General features: G+C 41.5%; 1 protein-coding gene across 1 annotated transcript in view; it reads right to left on the bottom strand.

Moving 5' to 3' along the window:
* Window positions 1-309: 309 nt before the first annotated feature.
* CAGE1 (cancer antigen 1) overlaps window positions 310-21,834 on the bottom strand; it is a 78,946-nt gene continuing 57,421 nt past the window's right edge. The window contains exons 8-12 of the mRNA XM_070403444.1: window positions 18,514-18,618; window positions 12,704-12,774; window positions 7,499-7,567; window positions 3,932-3,971; window positions 310-418 (exon numbers count right to left, since the gene is read on the bottom strand). Of these exons, the coding sequence (XP_070259545.1) occupies window positions 377-418; window positions 3,932-3,971; window positions 7,499-7,567; window positions 12,704-12,774; window positions 18,514-18,618 (327 nt within the window). The 3' untranslated portion in view covers window positions 310-376. The remainder of the gene's footprint in view (window positions 419-3,931; window positions 3,972-7,498; window positions 7,568-12,703; window positions 12,775-18,513; window positions 18,619-21,834) is intronic.

Raw genomic sequence — 21,834 nt, 5'->3', positions numbered from 1 at the left:
TTTAATTGGCAGTAGGAAGAGCCTGGTGCCTGGAAAGAAAAAGGATGTCCTTCAGGAGGGAAAAAGTTGAAATAAGATACATGACTACTTTTATGTGTCACTGAAGACCTGATAACATTGGAGTGATATTCTGTGAAAATGAAAATAGATATTTGGAAAATCAGCCATTGTATTAATATGTTTTTATTAAAGTAGAATATATTTGATTGTTTACAGGACGAAATTAGAAAATAATCACATTTTTTGGAAGGTAAAATTTCACCATTTATACAATTTTAATGTATCATTTGTATGGATTGATCGGGGTACTATGCTTAGTAGTGACTGCTCCTGGAGTGGTTGACAAAAATGATTAATGTTTACTCTTCAGTCCTGTTTAATCTAAATCATTTCCAGTTCCTTCTGAAATATCTGACATCTAAAAATGAAAGGGAAAAAATGTTAAGTTTTCAGGAAAGATAGGAATTCAGTGACAGAACAAAAAGAGATTCTTGATTACATATGGAATTCTTATTCCATAAATAGCTCGTTCCTGATTACATATGAAAAGTGGTACAAGGAAAGACTATGGGATAGATGGACGTAACAAATAATACCAATACTATATTTTAATCATATTTTGTTTGTTTCAACCTTTCTCCATTTAAGGGACATGATAAGGAACAAAGCTGGTTGCGTTTCATCTTCCTTGGTTTGGTTGCCAGCTGGCAGAATGAAGGAAAAGGAATAGAAGTAAGAATCTAAATACTCCATGAAGTGACTCACCAGCACAATATAACCAAGAGTTGGTAGTATTAAGGTGTCTTTGTAACTATTGCAATAGTTGGGTCTCAATGGGGCACAAAGAGTGAAGACCTTTGTCCTCTCCCTCACAGAGCTATGTCACAAATAGGCCATGGTATTTATGAATACACTAGATCCTGGTGCAGGGATTCGTGCACATTTGAAAGTAAATTAATTAGAAGGTGGCCAGCGGGGGAGGACTGGCACAGCCTGGAGCCAACCTCTCATGGTCTTTCTCCAGCCAGCCACACCTGGGGTGGCACTGGGGCTCCAAGGGCATTTGTGGAGTGAGCTGGGTCCCTCTGGCAAGTGGAGTCCCTCATCCTGGCCTGCGGGGATCAGGCTGAAACCGGCAGTCCGACAACCCCCGAGGGGTCCTGGAATGTGAGAGGGCACTCTGCAAAGTTGCAGTCGCTAGGCAGCTCCTGCATTGAGCATCTGCCCCCTGGTGATCATTGCACATTATAGCTACCAGCCAGGCAGCTGGTTGGTGGGTAGCTTAGCCTTTTATATATGTAGATGTCCACTGCCTGGGGCAGGACAGGGGCAGCAGCAGCTGCTGTATTTTCTATTAGTAATTACTCCAGAAAGGGTACTTTTTTTTTTTTTTTAAATATATTTTATTGATTTTTTACAGAGAGGAAGGGAGAGAGATAGAGAGTTAGAAACATCGATGAGAGAGAAACATCGATCAGCTGCCTCCTGCACATCTCCTACTGGGGATGTGCCCGCAACCCAGGTACATGCCCTTGACCGGAATCGAACCTGGGACCCCTCAGTCCGCAGGCCGACGCTCTATCCACTGAGCCAAACCGGTTTTGGCCAGAAAGGGTACTTTTGGTCCTAGGTCTACAAGCAAGTCTAATATTCACTCCCATTTAGTACCTATTATGGCATTGGTGCTTGGGGATACCAAAATAAATATGAGACAATCCCTGCACTAAAAGAGTTCTAGTCAATTCAAAGAACATGCAAGAAGAGAACTAGTGAAATGTTATAAGTGCTATTGCATCAAAGGGTACGGTGTGGAAACATGGGAGGAAGTATCAGGTTGACAGGGCAGAGGATGGAGCTTGAGCTGGTAGTGGGAAATGAAGTAAGGAGGAGGAAAGGAGTCATTGGGAAGATTCCAGGTAGGGGGAACTGCATGGGCAATCACAAGAAAGCATAAAAATAACATAGCACATTTAGAAAATTTCAAATGATTATATAGGGTTGGTGTGTATGGTGACAAGGAGCAGTGACTGAGCAAATTGGATAGCAGGGGTGGGCAAACTTTTTGACTCGAGGGCCACAATGGGTTCGTAAACTGGACCGGAGGGCCGGAACAAAAGCATGGATGGAGTGTTTGTGTGAACTAATATAAATTCAAAGTAAACATCATTACATAAAAGGGTACGGTCTTTTTTTTTTTTTTTTTAGTTTTATTCATTTCAAATGGGCCAGATCTGGCCTGAGGGCCGTAGTTTGCCCACGGCTGGGTTAGACCATAGAGGACCTTATGTGCCAAGCTAAAGAGACTGGATTTGATCCTGAATGCAACTACTGGAGAGCTACTGGAGAGCTTATGTAGGGGAAAAGCATAATCATTTTATTTACTCTGTGGAAGACAGGAGGAGAGCAAAACTGGAGGCAGAAACACAATTAGAAGATGACTGTGGGAGGGCAGAAAAGAAATGATGAGGGCTTGACATGAAGCAGTAGCTGTGGGATGAAGTTAAGAGGACCAATACAAAGAAAGGTCCACAGAGAGGGGCTTCTAATTATAGGACAAACTATGATTAGAGGCCAAAGAGGCCCTCATCTGAGGATAGAGTGGAAAGCTAAGGTGAACATTACTGAAAGGTAACTTCAGGAACTGATGCTTAATCTTGTGTGATTATCAAATTACATGGAAATATAACATCTTATCTAATAAAATAGAAACATGCAAATTGACCGTACCTCTGCTACACTCACAAGCCACACCCACATGCCAATCAGAGTGACTATATGCAAATTAACCCAACCAAGATGGCGGCCCAGCAGCCATGGAGCTGGAGCAAGCAGGAGGCTTGGTTGCTCCGGCGATGGAGGAAGCCAAGCTTTCTGCCTGCCCTGGCCAGCTGTTGCCTCTGCTTAAAGCAACAAAGTTTCAATTATAGAAGATAAATAAATCCCAGATACCTGGTTCCAGCCAGCCTCCACTGGGAACTGGGGTGGCTGGGGGCTGTGGCCAGCCTGCAAACAGCCATCAGCCCCTCACCCAGGATGGCCACACCCATGGGGTGAGGGTCCCTGCTGGGGGGCTTGACCAGCCTGCAAACAGCCATCAGTCACTCATCCAGGCTGGCCACACCCTCATGGGGTGAGGGTCCTCACTGGGGGCTTGGCCAGCCTGCAGACAGCCATCAGCCCCTCACCCAGGATGGCCAGGCACCCCAGCAGGAACCCTCACCCTGAAGGGGGTGTGGCCAGCCTGCAAACAGCCATCAGCCCCTCACCCAGGCTGGCCAGGCACTCCAGTGGGGACCCCCACTCTGAAGGGGTTGTGGCCAGTCTGAAAACAGCCCTCAGCTCCTCACCAGGCTGGCCAGGCACCCCAGCGGGATCCCCACCCTGATCTGGGACACCCTTCAGGGAAAACCAGCCGGCCCCCATCCAAGCACCAGGCCTCTATCCTATATAATAAAAGAGTAATATGCAAATTGACCTTAACAGCAGAACGACTGGGAATGACTGGTTACTATGACACACACTGACCACCAGGTGGCAGATGCTCAATGCAGGAGCTGTCCCCTGGTGGTCAGTGCTCTCCCACAGGGGGAGCTCTGCTCAGCCACAAGCCAGGCTGACAGCTGTCAGTACAGTGATGGTGTTGGGAGCCTCTCCTGCCTCCTCAGCAGCGCTAAGGATGTCCGACTGAAGCTTAGGCCTGCTCCCTGCTGGCAAGTGGACATCCCCCGAGGGCTCCCGGGCTGCCAGAGGGATGTCTGCCTGCCATCTTAGGCCCAATCCCCTGGGGAGCAGGCCTAAGCCAGCAGGTGGTCATCCCCTGAGGGGTCCCAGACTGCGAGAGGGCACAGGCCGGTTGAGGGACCCCCCCGAGTGCACACATTTTTGTGCACCAGGCCTCTAGTTCTTTATAATGATCATCAATATGACCTACCTCAGGCATGGATTTTAGATGATTTTCTAATCTTCTTGGTCTGTAGGAAATAGAAAGAGAATAATGAGAGAGAGAGAGAGAGAGAAATGGTGTGGAGAACTAAAAATAATGAACCAAGTATGCTGTTATTTAACATATTTTTTCCCTCACTCAAGGAGAAACTGTCATTTAGGATAGAATTATAAGACCCTAAAAGATTAAGTTAAAGATTTTTCAGTATGTAATATATGGATCATTCTCAATGTAATTAAGTAAATATGTTGAGTCACAATCTCATTACATTTTAACACTCCCATAGATTTGCTTAGGATAAAATTTTGGCTATGATTTGAAAACCTAAGAAATTTCCTTGAAAGTGATTAAGAACTAGAAGCAAAAATAAGAGGTATGAGACTATTAAAGTGCCCATTTTTTCCCCCTGTTTCCCACTGTTTCCTCTACTGAAGACAATTGGCAAAAGCAGCATCATAATTTTGAGATGACGCAGTAGTGCAAAACATGTTCCCGTGCTGAGTTCAGTGAGGCCAATTGGCCAGTGAAAGGCTTCATGAACAGTGGTGGCTGAAGGCTGGTGTAAGTCTTAAGTTTTCTAAGAAAGAGCCTTGAGAGCTCTTCCCTCACCTCCTTGCTTCAAGGCCAAGCTAAGTCTATACATATGGGCCTCAAATTTGTTGTAAAAATAGGCCACATGTTATTTATACAGTAAGCAAATACATGAACTAGTGAAAAGTGTAAAAATTTATATGCAAATTTTCTTATTTTAAAATAATTCTGGAAAAACATATTTCACAATTTCTCTCAGCAACTCAGAAGAGATATATGCAGCTTAAATTAGCAATTACTGAACAGCTGTAATATACCAGGCATCAGATATTATCTTTCATATTAAGAAAAAATAAATTGTTGTTAATCTATCAGTTGGCAAATATAATACAAATCTCCTAAGGAGTTTTAATTTTTTAAAAAAATATATTTTTTTGATTTTTTACAGAGAGGAAGGGAGAGGGATAGAGCGTTAGAAACATCCATGAGAGAGAAACATCCATCAGCTGCCTCCTGCACACCCCCTAATGGGGATGTGCCCACAACCAAGGTACATCGCCTTGACCGGAACTGAACCTGGGACTCTTCAGTCCACAGGCCAACGCTCTATCCACTGAGCCAAACTGGTCAGGGCAGGAGTTTTGACTTTTAAAACATAGTTGTATTTGCAAACGGTAAGCTGAGCAAACATGACATATAATCAAAATGCACATTTAATGTCTGCCTCCTCCTCCTGCTTTAGACTTTTGCCACTCAGGGAAGGAGCTTTTCCTTTGCCATTGGCTGACTACACAGCAGGCCCAAAGAGTTTTTACTCACTTTAAGGCAGTGGTTCTCAACCTTCCTTATGCCGCGGCCCTTAAAATACAGTTCCTCATGTTGTGGTGACCCTCAATTTCATTGTTACAAATTGAACATAATTAAAGCATAGTGATTAATCACAAAAACAATATGTAATTATATATGTGTTTTCCAATGGCCTTAGGTGACCCCTGTGAAAGGGTCGTTCGACCCCCAAAGGGGTTGCGACCCACAGGTTTAGAACCGCTGCTTTAAGGTAACAGTCAATCCTCACTGTGAGGCAAAAACACAGTCTCAATTCAGTAGGCATATTATCCAGTCTTAAATAGTAATCAATCCTTTAACCTTCTTTCAAAAGTAGGACTTCTCCACCTCTCTCAGCTACGGCTTCAGTTGGTGGACCCCATCTACCCTTGGAGGCCAATTTCTGCTCTCTTTGCTCACAACTTCCTCCATTTTCAGCAGAAGAGATGGGATGTAGGCTGTAGGACATTCTTACTTGGCTGAGTGATTACACAATCTCTGGGCTTGGCAAATGGCTAAAGCTGATTCTCTCTCTTCAAAGCTTGCCTTTGCTAAGGATCTCTGTCTTACAGTTAGGGGCAGAAATAGAATAGTGGGGACTAGCTATAGTTCTAAGAAATATTAAACATACTCTGTTAACTGTGACTGTTCTATTCTGATTAGAGAAAGCACATCTGACCTGGCTGAGAATTGTATGCTCCAGGACATGGGAGTTAACCTGGGAATGTGATCCATTCACTTTTTCCTAGAGCTGCCGATCATCATGGAAAGATTAACAACCTTGTTGCTGAAACAGTCTGGTCCTGAAGGTGCCTGCTCTTTGTGACCCTCAACCCACATTGCCTGTAACCTGTAACCATTGTACCTTGCCTACTTCCCCATGCCTGTAATTCCTCCTTTCCCATGTAATCTTTGTTCTTCTACCCAATATAAGCAGCTGGTTTATGGGGGTAAGGGGAAGAGCAGATTTTCGTGGATGACCTGCTGCTCTCCCATACTGCTGGCATTTTTGGAATAAACGCTCATACATGATTCAACCCTGTCTCTGCTTAATTGGCTCAAGTAGTGACAATTAAGTAGCCCTGACCCATTCGTTATCTGGTTTCACTGAAAGTCCCTTGACCCAGGCTTATGCATCTCTCATCTGGTGGTCAGTTGATATTTCTTCATCACCCAAAGAATTGTGTGTTCCCTTTCAGCTTCTTGCTGCTGATACCCCTCCAGACAGCCTTGAGCAGAGCCCACAACAACTCAACTCTCACTTGCATGGTTCTTAAGAAACTATTGCATACATCCTTTGGGCTCATCACAATCTCAGGGAGACTAGGCCACCCCCAACACAGCCCCTCTGTCCTTGCACTGCCACAGCTGCTTTATTTAGCTTTCTCAGGCATGAGTGAGTCACTGATCCTGGTTCCCAACTCTTAGGAAAAGCATTTCTTTCCAAGCTCTTTAGGTGATCTCCTGAAACCCCTTCACAAGCCTTTAGGGAAAAGAGGTACAATTACTTAGAGGTAGTGGGAGCTCACAATCTGACAGAGTCAAAGGAATCTCTTCTCTCATCTTCTTCACCCTCCACACTTTTTGTATATGTTGGATCTGGCCAAGGAATATGAATCATGAAACAAATTCTCTGAAATTTCCTACAGAATCCTTGCACATGGGGAAAACTCATTCTCATTTTGGGAACTAGTAAATGTTTTATTAGTACCTCAGGAATTAGGCCAGGAAGAGTCTGATTTTAAAATCCTACTATGATCTTAACCCCATTAGGTTTGCAAATATACCTTGTAGCATCAAATACTGGAAGATTATAAGAGTTAACATTAGTGTAAGAAAATCTGGTCATGAAATCCGTTCTGCTATACATTTATAGCAGGGTAAGCTGTTTTATTAGATAAAATATTAACTCATAATCTTTATAGTACCTTCCTTAGAAGTGATCTGAAATTCCATGAGGGCAGGGAACCTGGCTTTCTAATTCAGATCCTACAAAAAACATTTATCAGGCAACTGTTTTATGCCAGGCAAAAAAAACTAACCCCCCAAATAAGCACTTTCATAGACTATATTTTTAATCTTTTTTAAAAAGATTTTTTAAAAGCTTTAAAAATTTTATTACTTATTATTATACATATATATTTTATTATACATACATCTTAAAGTGAAAGACATTATTTATAAAAAGAAAAAAATTACCTTGGTTTTCTGGCTATATTTTTGGGCCTTGTAATTAGACCTTCCAAATGTTTATTTCTCTCTTCTAAACTGGAAAAAGAAACAATTAAAATTTGACTAAAATTGATTTTTCTAAACTAATATTTTGTAGATTCATTGGAGGGTTTGAGTATATAAATTCAAATGTGATCTAGCTGTCTCCACATCCATCCATCTCACTATATGGGTAATTGGGATTCTTTCCTAGCAACTCACATTATTTAATCAGTTTTTCTCTTTATAGGTACCAGTGGTGATGAAGGAGAGCAGACAGCAGTAAACCTATAAAGTGACATTCAGATATTCTTCTCTTTACAGGGTGGGTCAAGAATCAATTATTCTGTATGAGTAAACCCAACATGATCCTCGCGGCAACATGTTAACAAAACCCCTGAGCTGTGAACTGCTTTGACATGGGGAAATGTGTAAGAGTGTTACAGGAAGAATCACAGCATTCAAGTGGCCTACAAGACATTTACTTGTGTTCTGTTTTTATGGCTTTTACCAAAGGAGGTAAGTAGTGGGTTCCCTTGTGCCCCTAGGAGGGAAAATTCAATTAAGATAGTCTCTCCCAAACTCACATTCCCATCCAGGGAGGGTGTATTAGTTCCCTATGACTGCTGTAAGAACAGACTTGGTGGCTTCAAACAACACACATATGTTCTCCCACCATCTGGAGGTCAGAAATCGGAAGTCAGTTTTACTGGGCTGAAATCAAGGTGTCTGCATGGAAATGTCCCTCCGGAGGCTCTAGAGTTGGATTCTTTGCCTTGCTTTTTCCATTTCTGGAGGCTGTCCTCATTTCTGATCTCATGGCCCTTCATTGCATCTCCTTTTCTCCCCTTGCTTCCATGGCCACATTGCTTTTTTCTATCATCAAATTTATTTCTGCCTCCCTCTTGTAAGAACAATTGTGATTGCATTTAGAGCCTGAGTGGACAATCCAGGATAATCTCTCCATATCAAGATCCTTAACTTAGCCCTAGCCAGTTTGACTCATGGGATAGAGCATGCGGATTGAAGGGTCCTGGGTTTGATTCTGGTCAAAGGCATATGCCCGGGTTGTGGGCTCAATTCCCAGTAGGGGGTATGCAGGAGGCAGCCTATCAATAATTCTCTCTCATCATTGATGTTTCTATCTCTCTCTCCCTCTCCCTTCCTCTCTAAAATCAATTTTTTTAAAAAGTCAACCTTAAAAAAATCTTGAATTTAATCAATTTGCAAAGTCTCTTTTGTCATGTAATGGAACAGTAGCAGGTGCCAGATATTAGGATTTGGATATCTTTTGGGGCTATTATTCAGCCTGCCATAGAGGGTAAACAGACCCTGGGGAACAGAAAATTCTATTGCAAGGGTTATAACCTCAAATGCTTATGAGAAAGTCAGGCAAGTATGTGACTAAAGCCAGATAAATGTGGATTAGGACAAATCAGGGATCAGATCTTGCCAAAGGTTGCCATATGGGAATGTTGCAGCAATGATGTCAGGTCTTATTTTTAAATATATTTTTATTTAGCTGTTTCTAAAATCCAAGGCAGATTGTGAAGATGGTGGTGTAGGTAAACGCTGGCACTTGCTGCCTCCCACAACCACATCAAAATTATAACTAAAATACAGAACAACCATCATTCAGAACCACCTGAAATCTGGTTGAATAGAAGTCCTACAACTAGAGCAGAAAGTGCATTGAGACTGGTAGAAGGAGCAGAGGTACAGAATGGGCTGGTCTAACACCCTTGTTTGGCATTTCTTTAGCTGGGAGGGATATCTCTAAGGCCTCCCATAAGAAGCAGGGGTTCCCAGTCCACACCAGACCTCCAGCCCAGGGTTCAGAACTGGGAAGAGAAGTCTCCAAAACTTCGGGTTGTAAACACCAGCAGGGATTTTGGCTGAGTGAGTGACATGGGAGGCTGCTGGAGTCTCAGGTATTCTTTTTAAAGGCCCACATGTGAACTTACATGGTCCTACTTTCTCAGAGTTCCAGTGCCGTGCAGTGGCTTTGGGGGAATTCAGGGACATATGGGGAGGAACTAGACTGTCTGGCATCAGGGAAGGAACTCAGGGGCAGCTTTCTCCTAGACAGGGGTGCTTGCAAGGGTCATTGTTCCTATGCTGGGACCTCCCCTGTCACAGGGCTGACTGGCAGCCATATCTGACTTTCCATCAGCATGGTCCACACTGTTCACTCGGCCCTGAGACCCCACTTCATCCAATTTGCAGCCTCACTCAAGCTGTTTTCAGCCTCTTTTCCATATGAATGGCCTGTCCTGGCTCAGACTGCAGACTTTGCTAAAATCTCTTAAACAAGTAGCAGCTGGAGGCAACATACCCCAAACCTATCAAAAAAAGGCCCAAGACCCAGCACTAGCACCAGTATGCCTTTCTTCACAGATGGGCCTCACCTGGGTACTTCCTAGCCCAATACAAATAGCAATCATCTGCAGATCTAGCTGTAGCTCCTGTTCAGTGGCCCCAGGCAGTGGCTGACTTTGCACCTCCTGGGAGGTCCCAGAGTTAGTAAACCTGGTGGACAACTTCAGACCATACCAGATTATAACTCTACACATCCACAAGTGACACACTCAAGGGGCAGACTCAGTGAACACCAAAGCCCTGCTCCATAGGAGTGTCTCCTGCACAGCAGCTCTTCCATTGTAAACACAACTGCTCTGCACAGTCAATTGGCCTGGAGATCAATTCCTCCCAGTGACACCAACAGCAATCAAGGCTCAACAAGACTGTGCACAAAGCCTACACAGGGACGCACCGAAAGTGCCCAGCTCAGGTGACTGGGGAGGCTGAGCCACTAGGCCCTACAGGATACCTATTACACAATGCCACTCTACCAATTCCAGGAGCCATGAAAGCTCTATCTAACACATAGAAACAAACATAGGGAAGCAGTCAAAATGCAGAGACAAAGAAACATGTTACAAATGAAAGAAATGGAAGTAAGCAAGCTACTGGATACAGAGTTCAAATATATGCTTATAAGGTTACTTGGGATATTAATGAGAGCTTCAAGAGGCTTCATGAGAGCTTCAAGGGACTTAGTAAGACTTTCAAGGATCTGAGTGAGAATGTCAAAGACATAATAAAAGAGCAGTCAGAAATTAAGCATACACTAAGTGAAATAAAGATTTACAGGGATTCATCAGTAGAGTAGAGGCTTCTGAGACTCAAGCAATGATTTGGAATATGAGGAAGCAAAAAATACCCAGTCAGAAGAGCAAAAAGAAAAAATAATCCAAAAATATGAAGATAGTGTAAGGAACCTCTGGGACAACTTCAAGCACACCAACATTCATATTATGGGGGTACCAGAAAAAGAAGAAAGAGAGCAAGATAATTAAAAACCTATTTGAAGAAATAATGAGAGAAAACTTCCCTAACTTGGTGAAAGAAATAGACTTACAAGTCCAGGAAGCACAGAGAATCACAAACAAGAGGGACCCAAAGAGCCCCACAATGAAAATGCCAAGTGTTAACGACAAAGAGAGAATCTTAAAAGGAGCAAGAGGAAAGCAGTTAGTTATAAGGAAGCACCCATATGACTGTCAGCTGATTTCTCAACAGAAACTTTGCAGGCCAGAGGGAGTGGCAAGAAATATTCAAAGTGATGAATAACAAGGACCTACAACCAAGATTACTCTACCTATAAAATCTATCATTTATAATTGAAGGTCAGATAAAGAGCTTCACAGACAAGAAAAAGCTAACGGAGTTCATCACCACCAAACCAGTACTATATGAAATGTTGAAAAGCATTCTAGAAGAAGAAGAAGAAGAAGAAGAAGAAGAAGAAGAAGAAGAAGAAAATGGCAATCAATACATACCTATCAACAATTGAATCTAAAAATAAAAATAAATGAACAAAATAAACTGATGAATAAAATAGAATCAGAGTCATGGAAACATAGAACAGACTGATGAATCTCAGAGGGAAGCGGGGGGGAGGGGGCGGGAAGAGATTAACCAAAGATTTTATATATATATAAATATATATAAATATATATATATATATTTATATATAGGTAATATATATATGGGTAATTTATATATGGGTAATATATATATATATTACCCATAGGTAATATATATATATATATATATATATATATATATATGGACACAGACAATAGGGTGGTGAAGAGTGGGGAGGGGGGGCACAGGGGCAAGTTAGAAGGGGTCAATGGGCAGAAAAAGGGGACATATATATTACTTTCAACAATAAGGATTTAATTTTTTTTTTAAAAAAAACACATCAATGTGAGAGAGACACATCGACTGGTTGCCTCCTGCATGTGCCTGGACTGGGGCTAGGAATCGAACCTACAACCCTTCAGTTCGTGGGTGACACTCTAACCATTGAGCAAAACCAGCCAGGGCACGGGGATGCTTAAGCTCTAGAGATAACCAGCACAGTATAGATGAAATCAAAGGAAGGATTGAGGAAAAACATATGAGAAATGAGGGTAATAAGTAAGTGGAAAAACTTTGCAGAATTTAAAAACAACAATTCAGGCCTGGCCAGCATGGCTCAGTGGTTGAGCGTCGACCTATGAATCAGGAGGTCCAGGTTTGATTCCCAGTCAGGGCACATGCCTGGGTTGCAGGCTTGATCCCCAGTGTGGGGCATGCAGGAGGCAGCCAATCAATGATTCTCTCTCATCATTGATGTTTCTACCTCTCTCTCCTTCTCCCTTCCTCTCTGAAATCAATAAAAATATATTATAAAAAACATACACCACCAATTCAGGGTGTTTTAAGCTAAATCTCCTTATAATGAGAAAGTTTATTTGGTATGTGGTATATGTATGTATGTCTCATTTGGTGTACATTCAAAAATTTTTTGTGAATAAATCCTAAGATTTCATGGTTATTTTATTTGAATGCCATCACAATATCCTCCAAAAATTTTGGATGTTTCTCACTAATTTCTTCACCCACCCCTCTTCACTCCCTTCCCCCAAATCAAAGTGAACTCTGGAAGGAAGATGAAAATCTGGTGATTCAAGTAGTCCACACATTCAAAGATTAAATTATTTAAAAGTGATCTTAATTTATAAAATTATACATTTTTCTTCTCTCTAAGAGTCTAAGGAAAAATAAATTTAGCAAGCCAGAGAGCAAAATAAAATATCAGTAAATGTTTACAAAATTAAAAGTTAAGCTTTTTCAACTTACTGTGCAATCTGGAAGTGGGATATCTTGAGCCGTTGGTCAGCACATTCAATGATTTCTTCATATGATGTAACCTTGAAAAAATAAGCTAAACAAATTATTCTTTGATAAATTCTAGAATTTTTATTTAATTTTTAAAAAAATCTCTACAAGTTGAAGTTCAATTATATGACTCCCGGCAATGAACGTTTTACAATAAGCAAAACATCTTCCTTATATTTTGAAAACAGAAATAGAAATGGAATTATAATATGTCTATTCATCATGCAGAAAGTGAAGTGTCAAAAAATGGACAACTGTAATGAGTCAACTATGATCTAGCTATCTTCCAGACAACTGGTGTATTATCAATCAAGGGATATAGTCCATTTGGTTAAAATTAACACAGTTTTTAAAAGAGATTTTATTTACAGTATATTAAGATATAACTCACATAGCACACAATTGACCCACTCAATGGCTTTTCATGTATTCACAGATGTATACATTCATCACCGCAATCAATTAGAAAACATCCTCATTACCCCACAAAGAAAACCACATATCCCTTAGCTGCCACTCTCCACTCTCTCCATATCCCTAGCCCTGAGCAACCACTGATCTACTTTCTGTCATAGATTTTCCTATTTTGGATTTTTCATATAAATGGAATGAGATAATATGTGACTGGCTTCTTTCACTTTGCATGGTGTTTCAAAAGATCATCTATGTTGTAGGTCATATCAGTATTTCATTTCCTTTTATTGACAAACTAGTAGCCCAGTGCACGAAATTTGTGCACATTGAAAGGGAATTAGAGGAACGTAATTTGGACTCACTATCTAATATCAATAATATGTGAGCGTGAGGCAATCTGCGTTTCCGAAATTCAATGATATGAATTTTAGCTATTACTTTACCAAATAAATGGAATTTGCAGATATCATTTAAAAGAGCATTCAGCTTAATATTAAAAACGCTGGCTACCAAGTCAGGTCTGTTTTCAACATTTTGCCAGTGTTGTAAATTGTTTGCAATAACTGCCCATTTGGGGTTGCATGCCATGATTATGAATAAATCGGGCTTGCCATACTTTGTTACAATTGCCATAGCATCCTGATATCGCTGCTGTATATATTTGGGACTACCCTCGGAAGATGATGGAAGTATTATCATTTTACCATTGATAAAACGGCACATTGTCATTTTCGGATCTAGATTTGAGATAATCCATCAAATCACTATATTTTTCAATGCTCAACTTAGATTGGTTTGCTTTGATGAAATTTATCTGATTGGCCTCCATTTTTTAATATGAATCCACGATAAACTGTTGAGTTAATTTTCCTGCATTTAAAATAGGATTGAACATGTCCCACATAGAGAGATGAAATCTATAATACTGCATTTGTGTGACTCTTGTCCTTACATTTTGTCTAGTATTATTGTTGATTACAGTGTTGTCTCTGAGTCTTAATGCAATATCTGTTCCCCAGCCTTTTTCACCATGTGGAAAAAGAATAGGATATGTCATTGCATCTAATGTAGGAAACAGGATATTGATTTGTTTCATTTTAGTGGCATTTGGATTATTGGGATCTGGTTTACAATGAATGAGCAAGTCCCTTTCAAAAGGAGGTTCTCCATCTTTGTTTCTGAATATGACAGCAATCTTGATTACACGGGGAGAATTATATCTACTGGGATCACTGTTACGGTTGTATTTAATTGCCATTGTTACTTCTGTGGGAGCAATACCTTTTGCTGCTGCTTCAGATTGGGCTTCCTTTTCTACCTCATGTAGCATCTTGTACGATTTTGTTAATTCATTTATGTCATGCATAAGGTTGTTGATGTTGATCATGAGTCTTTCTGAGCAGCCCTGGTTTTCTGGCATTGCTAATCTTTTACTTGTAGCTTCGGCTGTATCCAAAATTTAGAGTTGAGCAAACTTCCGAGAAACACCATCTGAAGGATGTAAAGTTCCAGTACAGTGATAAACTTGTCCGTGTATTCTAAAACAGTACGGTCCATATCCTGATGGCGATGCAATATTTGCACCCATAGAAGCAAAAGCAAAAGAACTATTTATGGAACAAATATTTTCCATGAAATTTTTACTGTCAGAATCTTCATTTGTCATTAATCTTTTTAAATATGCTGGGTAATCTGGAAAATGTATATCATTTGGACAGACTTTCCCTTTGCTACAACATCGAGTAAATTTTCCATCGGATGGTTTTTCATCAGAGAAATCTAGTGATAGGCAAAATTCAAATCGAACAGTCATTCCACCACAACTATATTTGAGAATTGCATCCTCGTGTACTCCATTTTCGCTGAGAAGGCAGTTCCTACTGGTATTGGTAGTACTTGTTGATGACTGTTCTCTAGACATATTCTGTCATCGCCACCGCCTTCTTTCAACTTCAAAGGCACATTGGTCTTTAGACATTTTCTGTCGATAACACCGGTGTTTTTCTGCATCAGAGTGACGTTTTTCTAATAGCTGGTGTTCAGATACATCCTGTCGCAGGTGTCACCTTCTTTCAAGATCACACGCATGCTGCTCTGCAGACATTTTCTGTTGATAACACCGGCATCTTTTGGCTGCAGAGCTATGTTGTATCAACAGTTGTTCTTTAGACATAGTCCCACCTCTTTACTGTCACGGTCTGAGATGCAGGTGAATGAGAGTCCTGGCTATCAGGCTGCTGAGAGCTGTCTGACCAAAGGCTGATTCTGGCTGATTCTGTGGGGGTGGGACTTCCTCCTCCCTGCTATCAGGTTTCCACATCTGTGATGAGGAAGCTGGGGTGTCAGAGGGAGCCACACCCTCCAAGCTGCCCTGTCTCTCGTTCTGCTCTATGTCCAGCGGTCTCCTGCTCTGCCAAGTCTTCCAAACCTCCCGCTCTCTGCTGGCAAGGTCCCAGGAGCCCGCAGGCATGGCTAGGCACGGGCAGCCTCGCCTCCCGGACCAGCATAGGTCCTGAGAGCCTGCGGGTGTGGCTATGGCCTCACCTTCCAGGGCCAGCAAAGGTCCTGTGAGCTCGCAGCCATGAGTGCCATCACCTCCTGGGGTGCCTGACACTTACGTATGCAAATTAACCACCATCTTTGTTTGGTTAATTAACCATCATCAAGATGGTGGTTAATTTGCATAGTCACTCTGATCTGCTTGTGGGCGTGGCTTGTGGAGGGACGGCTAATTTTCATGTTTCTCTTTTATTATATAGGACTAGAGGCCCAGTGCACAAAAATTTGTGAACTTGGGGAGGGTCTCTCAGCCCGGCCTGTGTGATCTCGCAGTCTGGGACCCCTCGGGGGATGACCACCTGCTGGCTTAGGCCTGCTCCCCAGGAGATTGGGCCTAAGTTGGCAGTCAGACATCCCTCTGGCAGCCCAGGAGCCCTCAGGGGATTTCCACTTGCCAGGCGAAGCAGGCCTAAGCTGCAGTCGGACATCCTTAGCGCTGCTGAGGAGGCAGGAGAGACTCCCAACACCACTGCTGTGCTGGCAGCCATCAGCCTGGCTTGTGGCTGAGCAGAGCTCCCCCTGTGGGAGTGCACTGACCACCAGGGAGCAGCTCCTGCATTGAGCATCTGCCACCTGGTGGTCAGTGTGTGTCATAGTGACCAGTCATTCCCAGTCGTTCTGCTGTTGGGTCAATTTGCATATTACCCTTTCATTATATAGGAGTGCCTGGCCAGCCTGGGTGAGGGGCTGATGGCTGTTTGCAGGCTGGCCACAGCCCCTTCAGGGTGGGGGCCCTGCTGGGGTGCCTGACCAGTCTGGGTGAGGATCTGAGGGCCATTTTCAGGCTGGCTAAGCCCCTCAGTGGGGACCCTCACCCCATGAAGGTGTGGCCAGTCTGGGAGAGTGGCTGATGGCTGTTTGCAGGCTGGCCACAGCCCCTTCAGGGTGGGGGTCCCCGCTAGGGTGCCTGGCCAGCCTGGGTGAGGCACTGATGGCTGTTTGCAGGCTGGCCACAGCCCCTTCAGGGTGGGAGTCCCCGCTGGGGTGCCTGGCCAGCCTGGGTGAGGGGCTGATGGCTGTTTGCAGGCTGGTCACAGCCCCCAGCCACCTAAGCTCTTGGAAGAGACTGGCTGGAAGCAGGTATCTGGGATTTATTTGTCTTCTATAATTGAAACTTTGTTGCCATGAGCAGAGGCTACAGCTGGCTCATGGCAGGCAGGAAGCTTGGCTTCCTCCATCATCCGGGCAACCAAGCCTCCTGCTTACTCCAGCTCCGTGGCTGCCATCTTGGTTAGGTTAATTTGCATATAGTCACTCTGATTGGCTGGTGGGCATGGCTTAGGGCGTTGCAGAGGTACGGTCAATTAGCATCTTTGTCTTTTATTAGTGTAGATAATATTGCACCATATGGATATGCCACATTTTATTCATTCATCAGTTGATGGAAATTTGAATTATTTCCACTTTTGGCTATTATGAATAACTAGAGGTCCAGTGCATGAAATTTGTGCACTCTGGGGAGGGGGGAGCTGTTACCCAGCCTGGCCCGTGCCCTCTCACAGTGTGGGAGCCTTGTGATTAATCACCCCAAAAAGGTAGGCCCTTTTTGATTGCCCCAAATAGATAGGCTGGAACCAGGGGTCCCGATTCATGCTGCACGGACCCACAGGACCCCCAGGCCTGGCCACATGGCTCACCATTGGGCCCGCCACATGTCGAGGCCTAGGGGCCGTGCACACAGTGTCAAGTCCCCGCCCACTCGAATGGGCCTCATTGCACATGCAGCCGTGCCCGCCCACGTGTGCCCACTGCACACGCAGCCTCCTTATGATGGCGTGAGGGCCTCACGGCGTAAGGGTGTTATGACCACCAAGGCTATTATTATTACAGATGCTGCTATAAACATTTGTGTACAGTTTTTGTATGGACATATGTTTTCATTTATCTTGGGCATATACCTAAGAATAGAGTTGCTGGATCATATTGTACAATTTTTAAAATATAGAATTGTGTAAAGGAAAAGTCACTTTTTTTTACATTCAATATTATTTTATATTAGTTTCAGGTGGAAGGCACAGTAGTTAGATAATATATTTTACAAAGTATTCCTCTGATATTTCCAGTGCCCTCCTGGCACCATACATAATTATTACAATATTCCCTATGCTAACCTTTACATTCCCATGACTATTTTGTAACTGCCAATCTGTACTTCTCAATTCCTTCATATTTTCTACCCAGTTTCCCAACACCCATCCCCCTCTGGCAACTATTATTATGTTCTTTGTACCTATAAGTCTGTTGCTGTTTTATGTTTTCATTTATATTGTTCTTTAGTTTCCACATATAAGTAAAATCATATGGTATCTGTCTTTCTCTGGCTTACTTATTTCACTTATAATAATACCCTCTAGATTTATCCATGCTGTTGCAAATGGTAAAATGTTATTCTTTTTTATTGCTGAGTAATATTCCATTTTACATTTGTACCACAGCTTTTTTTTTATCCACTTTTCTATTGATGAGCACTTTTTTATCCACTCTTCTATTGATGAGCACATTACTTCCATATGTTAATGCAGTTTCTAAAAGTCAAACTAGAACACTGATTTGGGAAGATTTAAAATTTGCCCTCAAAATGAAATAGCAAAGAACTGAAGTTGCTGACAGCAGAAGGATACACACAATGTTCTTTTGCTAAGTTTCAGCTAAAAGGCTAATGGGGATGTTTTATAACGTCATTACAAAGTAAAAGGAAATAAATATAATTGTGTTGTATCCCTCAGACCCTTTCTAGCTCCAACATTCTATTATTTTAATATTTGGCATAGTTTTTAAAGGACTAAGAAAATTTGTACCTTATTTATTAAGTTGCCTAAATGTCTTTGATACTTGTCATTTTCTTCAATGAGTCTGGTGCAGTGGTCTTCTTTAAACTCTAGAAGATTTCCCAATTTTGCAATCTGTGGAGAAACATAAGTAAAAATATTAACCTGGAAACAACCATAAAAGCATGAATGCTAAAAACAAATGGGAACTGTGAGCTATACTTTACTCAAATATTCTCTCAAACTGAGTTGTACCATAGGTGAATCAAGACTTGGCTATAAACCAACACAGACAACAGTATGGTGGTTACTGGAAGGAGAGGAGGGTGCTGGGGAGGTAGGAAAGGATAAAGGGAGTCAAATATATGGTAACAGAAGGAGACTTGATTTTGGGTGGTGAACACACAATGCAATATACAGATGATGTATTATAGAATTGTACACTTGAAACCTATATAATTGTATTAACCAGTGTCACCCTAATTTAATAAAGTTAAAAAAAGAGATGCTATGAACCAGATTCTAGTTAGAATGCATTTAAAATAGACAAGCAGAAATGTTTCAGCTTTTCTCCAATTTAACACTACTTAACAGCTTTGCAAATAAGTAAACACCTGTTGGTGAATACTTATTAGCCCCAAATCTTTACTACCTTCTTTCCAGATGTAACTACTAGAAAGTAAAGCACTGATGATGTGCTTGATGATGCCTTTTCAGGTTTGATAAATATTCTCACTTGCTTAAAAAAAGTGACTGCTGATTTTTAAAAAAAGGTTGAGCTCAAATGTATGTCATATTCTGACCTATGATTCACTTTTTATTTGCAGAAAAACTGTTAAAAATTAAAAACTGTATTCTAAAACTGACATCTAAGATTAATTATAGGAAAGGGTGTTCACAAATTCCCTTAGCAGTTACCTTAATTTTCAAAGCTATTACAGAAGAAAAATGAGAGAAATGCTTTTATTAAGTAACAACATTAAGAATGGCCATAAAAAAAAAGAGAATGGCCATCAATCTTCTAATGTTTTAAATATGCTTACATGTCTGTAGTGAAATACTTAAGGAAGCAAAGGCAAAGCAAATATGCTACAGAAGTAGCAATTAACTTGTTTTTCTTTCTTTCTTATGTAAATGAAGCAACTGGATGATTTCAAATCAGTGGTGCTACTCATCTGACTGCTTGCCTTATTTCAGATGAGTACAGATGTCATTACCTCAGTTTAACAGATAAAACCAAGGTGAAGAGAATTTAAAAGATTTTTGAAAGGATATATCTAGAAGTGGAAAATATTTATCACCAATTAGCATAAGGCCTTTTCTATTCTGTGTCTTTGCATTGCATCTCCTCACTCCTAGAGGGTGGCGTTCCACTCTGAGCTTCACACAACTCATGATGCTTTACTGAAGCAACATAGAATTCCTCCTTGTCTGTTTTCTATTATAGACTTCCTGGCATATTTTTAATTTCTTTAATGGTTTTTCCAGATCAAAAGTAATAACCTTTATAAGACCTCAGATTAAAGAAAGAAGAGCAAAATTTCTTAAAGGATATTTATTTTTGAGATAAAGGGATAGCTCTGTAAAACAGTTTTTAGATGATAATGAAAGGGAATCTAAAATTTTGTTTCTGCTGGAGTGTAAAGTTCAACTGCTTTAAGAATATAACGGACATACAATAAACTTCACATTTTAAAGAGTACAATTTGATAAGTTGTTTAATATATATAATTGATTACAGAGAGGAAGGGAGAGGAAAAAAGATAGAAACATCAATGATGAGAGAGAATCATTGATCGGCTGCCTCCTGCATACCTCACATAGGATCGAACACACAATCCGGGCATGTGCCCTGACTGGGAATCGACTGTGACCCCCTCATTCACAGGTTGTGCTGGCCAGGCTAATTTGATAAGTTTTTACATATATATCTAACTATGAAACCATCACCACAATCAAGATAGTGAACTTATCCATCATTGCCCCTCCCACCAAAGTTTCCTCTTGCTTCTTGGTAATCCCTCCTTCCTGCCAGCCTGACACCCACACTCTATGCTAGCCCAGGCAAATGCTGATCTGCTGTCTGTCACCATTGATTAGATTGTATTTTCTAGAGTTTTATATAGTGGGACCAAACAGTATTTACTCTTGTCTGGGTCTTTCACTCAGCATAATTATTTTGAGATTCATCTAGATTGCTTGTGTATAAGTAGTTCATACTTTTTGAAAAAGATTAATGAGGACCAGCTGGCATGGCTCAGTGGTTGAGCATCGACCTATGAACCAGGAGGTCACAGTTTGATTCCTGGTCAGGGCACATGCCCAGGTTGCTGGCTCAATCCCTAGTGGGGGGCATGCAGGAGGCAGCTGATCGATGATTCTCTTGTCATTGATGTTTCTATCTCTCTCTCCCTTCCTCTCTGAAATTAATAAAAAAAATATTTAAAAAAAGTAATGAATATGTCATTGTATGTCTATCCATTCATCCGTTGTAGACATTTGCATTCCCTTCAGTTTTTGGCTATTACAAATAACACTGCTAGGAACTTGCATGTACAACTCTCTGTAAACATATGTTTTCATTTCTCTTGGGTAAATACCTAGGAGTAGAATGATGGCAGATGTATGTTTAACATTTTAAGAAACTGCCAAAATATTCTCCAAAGTGTTTGTACTAGTTTATACTCCCTCTAGCAGTGTATGAGAGTTGCAATTGCTTCACACCAATCCCAGGTATGATCAGTCTTTTTTTTTTTTTTTTAAGATCAGGAGGTGAAAGGTTCAGCATAACCATCCATAGGGTTGAAGCTAGAGAGGAGCTCTCACACCCACCTCCAGGGTCTGGATTCTGTTGAGACTGGTTATTACCCCAAACATTCCTTCCAGCTTTTCACTCAACTGGAGCACCTGCTTTCCGTCCCAAGTTAACATCTTCCTCTGTGCCTCATGGGTTCCACTGACTGATCAAACTGTGATATTTGTCATCCACTCTCCCAGCTACTTATTTCTCAACTATGACCCCTTCATAATCCTCCCCTCCCCCTGTCTGCCCAAATCCCAGGAATGTATTTTGTATCATCTTTTAAAAAAAATCTTTTGACTACCATCACTTATTTCTCCCTCTGCTCCCACAACCACCAACAACCTGTTCTTTGTATCTGAGCTTGGTTTTGTTGTTGTTGTTTTTTAGATTCCTCATATAAGAGAAATCATATGGCATTTATCTTTCTGTTTGACTCATTTCACTTAGCATAATGACCGTGTGGATCACATAGTATTTCTATTGTTAAATTTTGAGGAATCTTCATACTGTTTTCCATAGTGGCTGCACCAATTTACATTCCCATCAAC

Source organism: Myotis yumanensis, unplaced genomic scaffold (assembly GCF_028538775.1).
Source record: "Myotis yumanensis isolate MYYU_CA2020_CCGP unplaced genomic scaffold, mMyoYum1.0.hap1 SCAF_2, whole genome shotgun sequence".
NCBI lineage: Eukaryota > Metazoa > Chordata > Mammalia > Chiroptera > Vespertilionidae > Myotis > Myotis yumanensis.
The sequence above is the reverse complement of the archived record's forward strand: the minus strand, read 5'-3'. Positions and strand labels throughout refer to the sequence as shown.